This window comes from Pollachius pollachius, assembly GCF_949987615.1.
Source record: "Pollachius pollachius genome assembly, chromosome: 17".
Lineage (NCBI taxonomy): Eukaryota > Metazoa > Chordata > Actinopteri > Gadiformes > Gadidae > Pollachius > Pollachius pollachius.
The window spans coordinates 14,513,115-14,519,554 of record NC_136950.1 but is presented as its reverse complement, the minus strand read 5'-3'; the positions used below and the strand labels follow the sequence as shown (position 1 = coordinate 14,519,554).

The following is a 6,440-nucleotide window of genomic DNA, read 5'->3' as shown; positions in this document are numbered from 1 at the left end:
ATGAAGTACTCTGCCGGTACTCCGAGTAAATCTCTGTTAGAAATGGAAGTAGCCAACTACTGTGAAGGCCTGGATCCATCTTTCAACACGCTGGGCTTTGAGAGCACAGAGGTCCTGTATGGTGGAGGCGGTAAGTAGCAGAGCACACACACACACACAAAGTGCTCAAGTGAGGAAGATTATGTGAACGCTTGAATGATGGTTTATTACCAGTTTGATGACGTTTGTACGAATTTGAGATGTATAATGATTTACATGCAATGGAATGTTTAAGTCATTCCAATGTAGTAGTTTCAACATAATTGAAACATGAAGAGGTATAAGCATGTATAACTGCATTAAGAATACAAATATTTATGATGAAGTGCTGTAGTGCTAAAAGTATCATGATGTATTGGCAGTATAATGAAGCATAAGTCATATCGTGTGGGCATCTCGCAACATTGAAAGGATTACACTACCAATATATAATACTTCTACGCACAGGAGAGGCATTAATAACAGCAATTAGCCCTGACAGATAGCGCACACGCATAGATGATAACACACTCAAGATGATAACCCGCTCCTGATAACAGCATTAAAAAATAACAATCATTAACAAAAAAAAAGAATATGTTATATTTCTCACAAGGTCTGCAAAGAATCCTCTACAGATAATGACCAATATAATATAATGTGTTTTTGTGTGCTTTTTTGGCATACTGCTATCATTTTCTTTTCATGAAACAGTGATCGTGGCCTTTATGGCCAAACATGGCTCTGGACTGTAGCGTTGATTTGTCAAGCGACAGTTTCCATGGCGATTAGCAATAGATCAACCCTCAACTAGTCAGGTGTGTGTCTTTTGGGCAGGGAGGAGATCCCTGCAGCTTTGGAGCAGTAAAGGGGTAACTACTGTAGCAACGCAACACAGTGCTTTTAACAATGTGATAGACAACTAGTCAAACCTTGTGTAAATTGTGTGTGTGTGTGTGTGCTAGCCAGTGCAATATTTCCTTGCACTGTCTGTGGAGGATGAGGGGAGGGAGGGGCATTTACGGCAGCTAAGAAATGATACCAGGACAGAATTGTTCCAAAGATATCCCACTCACACACATGCACAAGCACCCAGGCCTCAGGTGAATAACAGATGAAGTAATGACTTTATATCAATTCTAATAATATATTAAACATTTTTCCGTTTTCCGTTTTTTTTTTTTTGTGGTTTATTTAATAGAAACAGATACAGATACACAGATACAGATGCATTGTACAGATACAGAGTACATAAGAACAACTGAGAACAACTATCTGACGAAAGTATCATAGTGTTCAACATACATTTAGCAGCAATGTAGCTGCAGAAAACCAGACATGAGAACAAGTTTGTTCCTGAATTAAACAGGATCTGGTAACTCTCTAAAAGGGGTGAAGTTTGTGGCAATTTCAAGCGACCAGTTTGCCATGTCTTTGTCCTTTCACAGAGAAAGATATTCGTTAGAATTAAACTTTACAGTTGCCACTTGAAGCTTCTATCATGGGCCTGCTGCAGCTCTGTAGTCTCTTGATGTATTTACAGAGAAGCTGAGGATCATGTCCATTTAAGATTTTAAAAACACATGCTTTTCATGTTGAAATTAAATAAAATATGTAATACAATACTATTTTTTGTCAAACATATGTGCACGGCCCGATTTAAGGTTCAGATTACCGCACTGTTGAAGTTGATCTTTCGCTTGTTTTGTTAGGCTGACCACGATAACACATATACAACCCTCAACTGATTTATTAGGATTGATAAAAGGGATTAAACTTTTGACATGGATTAACCCAGGCGACCGGGTCAAATAACAACCCAGTTTACCCTTAGTATTAAGGTATTTACACATCCTCAACCTACAGCCTACGTGACATTATTTACACATCCTCAACCTACAGCCTACATTACGATATTGGTGGTAATCCACCCTTGTAGTGGACGCACTTGGAGTTAGTGATACATTCATAGATGGCCAGTCAGGCCAAGTCGAGGGAGATTAAGGATCAAATGATTGGAATCAAAGATGGTATTTAATCAGGAGAACAATGAGACCACATGGGTGTACCTGCATTGTCGGAGCACAATCACATCACTGTAATATCTATCTTGCGCTCTTGCACTCTTCATCAAATCAACAGCCACAGTTGTTACAGAAGCACCTATAAGGTAAACATTTCACTTACATAGGGCTATGTTCTGTACATGTGCCTGACATGTGCAACAGAGTCTATAAGCATGATCTCCGAAACAAGTTTTTGCATTTTTCTTGCTGCTGTGATCTATGCATCGTTGTAATTGAGGGCCCACCCTTTTTTTTTCAGGTCCACTTAATACAGGCTGATTAAATGAACAAACAAAATAATAAATATATCTATCAACCCACCGACCGAAAGTGAATGGCTTTTGCCCCAACCATGTCCACAACCTTCACGTAGGCATAGTCACCTGGTAGGCAAGACACCTACCCCTCTGCCTGCTCCTGAATGGATCAGTAACTGAATTCCCTTGTTACGTCACTATCGTCCAACACCATCTGCTAAACGACACTACGCTTTAGTTAACGCTAAATTAAATGCAAAACAATGATTATTCTTCTTCATGTGTGTTGCAGAAAGCATGCCAGCTGAACCGTGCCTGGCCGGGCCTGACGGTCTGAACCCCAACTGTGCCATCTGTGGGGACAAGGCGACCGGGAAGCACTATGGGGCGTCCAGCTGTGACGGCTGCAAGGGCTTCTTCAGACGCTCCATACGCAAGAGCCACGTGTACACGTGCAGGTAAACAGACCCGAGGACGCGCACGAGCACGCACAAATGCACAAATACAAGCAAAAACGAACGCACACGGCACACACACACGCACACACACGCTGAATGCAAATCTCAACACACACCGAAACAAGTGACTTCCCACACTTCCCAACACATCCTAGTTCCAAGGAGAGAGTCTCCCATTTACATTGAGCAGACTCTTTATCAGAATAACAAAGGCGGAGAACACCTATACGAATGTTCCCTGTATATGGTTGCGGAAGATCTTACATAGGATGACAGATGACAACTTAAATGACGAGAATGCATGACTGCTGGCAACACTTCCTTCAACCTGTGCCCCACAGAATGACTGCCTAGGGTTCCCTAGGCTTCATGCCATGTTGTGTTATGTTGTGCTATGTTATGTCATGCAATGATGTGTTGTGTTATGTTTTATCATGCTATGTTTTGTAATGCTATGCTAAGCTAAATGTGTGTTTGTGTGTGTGTGTGTGTGTGTGTGTGTGTGTGTGTGTGTGTGTGTTATGTGTATTCCCAGGTTCAGCAGACAGTGTATTGTGGACAAGGACAAAAGAAACCAGTGTCGCTACTGTAGACTCAACAAGTGCTTCAATGCCGGCATGAAGAAAGAAGGTACAAGATAAAGTACCATTTAATTTAGCTAAATGAACCCTTCCACACACTACTTCCTGTTATTGGAAACAAAGACGATTCCTTCTTGCAAAATCTGCAAGCCAGCAAAGTGAACCATCCACTATCAGCATGATGGAAAGCTAGGTTTAAGATGGCTGAAAGGGGGGGAAGCTATAAAATAGCTAATAATTACTGTGTGCTTTCCAGCATGTGTGTATAAAAATGGGTGGGTTTGTGTGTGTGTGTGTGTGTGTGTGTGTGTGTGTGTGTGTGTGTCTTTGTGTGTTTATGATAGGTATAACCTTGCAGTGGAGTTTTTATGACACCCAATCATGTGCTATCCTGATATGTTGTTCTCGCTTGCGATTGGTTAACATTTGACTTCCCTGGCTGTTCTCAGGCAGTTTATCAGAGACGCAGGAATACCTGCGAGTTAGCGGAACCAGAGTTCATCTTGAGCTCTTGGTTTCTGTCCACCATGGGATTGTTGGGTAAAACTTACACAGAACATTATATGTTGTCTATTATATCTTGTAGTCTATATTGTATATTGTATGTCAAGACAGTGGTTAAAGCTTGCTTGAACTGCTCCCACTAATTGAATAAATAAGAATGTAATAATATAAGAAGTATGAATTATCAACACGCAATTTAAATCTTTAACTTGCCTTGCAAATCTTATTTAGTTTGATTTAGTTTTTCTGCTGTCGCTTTCAACACCTCTATTTCAAGGGGAAGCGTCTCTCTCTCTCCCTCTCTCTGTCACCCTTTCTCCCTCTCCCGCTCTCTCTCTCTCTCTCTCTCTCAACCTCTCTTTGACACCCTCTCGCCCTCTCCCTCTCTCCCTCTCTCTGTCCCCTCTCTCCCTCTCTGTCACGCGTATGGAGCGTCTGAAGAAGCCCTTGCAGCCGTCACATCTGGAAGCCCCGTAGGGCTTCCCGGTCGCCTTGTCCCCACAGATGACCCCCCTTTCCCTCTCGCTGTCTCCCTCTATGTGTCTTACACATAAGTGAACACGGTTCTATTGTGTCTCATTGCAGCTGTCCAGAATGAGAGGGACCGAATCAGCTCCCGCAAAAGCCTACCAGACACCCATGACCTGCCCCCCATCACGGTCCTGGCCCAGGCAGAGTCCCTGTCCCAACAGGTAAGGAGAACCCCAACCCCTCACACCCCCCTTGAGAGGCAATATGCGTCTGTACGTGTGTGTCTACAATTTAACGCTACACATACGAACAAACTCACACATTTGTGAGTATGTTATCTGCAGCAGCAATTAATAAAGTAGTTATTCTTTATGTCTGTCTGCGAGGCAATTACAATTACGGCATTTAGCAGACGCTTTTATCCAAAGCGACTTACATCGGTTAATACACAGATTGACACGCCGACAGCAGAGTCAACCATGCAAGGGTTAAGTGTCTTGCTCAGGGACACATCAACACTCAGCTAGGGATCGAACTAGCAACCTTTCGGTTACAAGACAACTGCTCCACCTCCTGAGCTATGCTGAGCTATGTTTGTGTGTGCGTGTGTGTGTGTGTGTGTGTGTGTGTGTGTGTGTGTGTGTGTGTGTGTGTGTGTGTGTGTGTGTGTGTGTGTGCGTGTGTATATGGCTGATAACTCACCTATAGCATATGCGTGTCTATCAGCGACACACACACACACACACACACACACACACACACACACACACACACACACACACACACACACACACACACACACACACACACACACAACAGGTGTGTGTGTGTGTGTGTGTGTTTGTGGGTGTACGTGCATACGGCTGACAACTCACCGATAGCATTTGCGTGTCTATCAGGTTTTAGTTGAGCTGGACAGAAGAAACCTGTGTTTCTTCCTCTCTCCCTCTCTCCCTCTGTCTCTCCAGATCACCACTACTGTTGGCCTATCAGAGGCCGCGGAGCAGAGGCCGGCAACCGTGGGAGATGTGTGTGACTCCATGAAGCAGCAGCTGCTGGTGCTTGTGGAATGGGCAAAGTACATCCCGGCCTTCGGAGAGCTCCCCCTTGACGACCAGGTGAGCAAGAAAGTAGCCGATCAACGATCAGTCGAGCTAACGGTATTTTCAGAGCATGTTTTGTTTTCTTTGCGCGAAACGGAGATACAAAGTAGGGCTGGGTGAGGATTCGATGTTATGGTTTATTGTCTTTGAGTGGTTAGACCGTCACAAAATGAATATATATCGACTTATCGTGATGCACAGTCAGATAAAGACTTATGAAGAGGAGATATGCCCTTCAAATTGGTAAAATATGAGGTTTGAAACGCCAAAGGAAAACTGCAAATTAAACAAATTAACATTTCCATACACTTCTATGTAATGACTCTCAGTTAGACTAGAATGGTATTTGAATTCATGAGCTTATTGTGATATTCATAGATATTGTGTAAAGTTCCCCATGATTATCGTGATAATATTTTTTTCCAGTTTGCCTTGATAATCAATTTAACTTCATAATATGTTTAACAAAGGAAACAACAGAGCGACAAGTAAAAGAAATAAAAACAGTTTAAAATAGAAATAAACTACAATCTCAATCCCAGAGGGTCATTCCAGAGGTAGATTCAATTGAAAAGATTAGCCAACTTGATTAAAAATAAGGCTAAACCTAGAAGATATGTGGCCACCCCTGTTTCTGGAGGCTGATAGGGATGAGTTCTGTTATCAATGCGGTACACAAGAAAGTCCCAATTATCACGCTGATAATTGACTCGGGAAAGACGACACATTGTCGCCTGTTTACGAGATGGAGAGGAAGATAAGGACGGCCTTTCTTTATAGCAGGTCAAGTGAAAGAGCAAGATAAGTGGCACTTTTTTGGCTGATTTTATTGTTTGCTGCTACTTTTTTTGCACTGGGAAACATTACTACCGGAGTCAACGGAGAAAATGATAAGACTGCGGATGAGGATGCGTTCCCTTGTTTGTGTCCTTTGTGTGAAGCACAATTGAAAGGGCTTTCATTGTGTTTGTCTCCAGGTGAG

General features: G+C 42.7%; 1 protein-coding gene across 1 annotated transcript in view; it reads left to right on the top strand.

Annotated features, from left to right (window-relative positions):
- Nucleotides 1-6,440, top strand: part of hnf4g (hepatocyte nuclear factor 4, gamma) — a gene marked incomplete at its 5' end in the record, with an annotated part of 10,491 nt that continues 4,051 nt past the window's right edge. The window contains 6 exons of the mRNA XM_079754518.1: nt 1-130; nt 2,634-2,799; nt 3,335-3,429; nt 4,470-4,576; nt 5,324-5,473; nt 6,436-6,440. The exon at nt 6,436-6,440 is cut by the window's right edge and continues 83 nt beyond it. Coding sequence (XP_079610644.1) covers nt 1-130; nt 2,634-2,799; nt 3,335-3,429; nt 4,470-4,576; nt 5,324-5,473; nt 6,436-6,440 — 653 coding nt within the window. The remainder of the gene's footprint in view (nt 131-2,633; nt 2,800-3,334; nt 3,430-4,469; nt 4,577-5,323; nt 5,474-6,435) is intronic.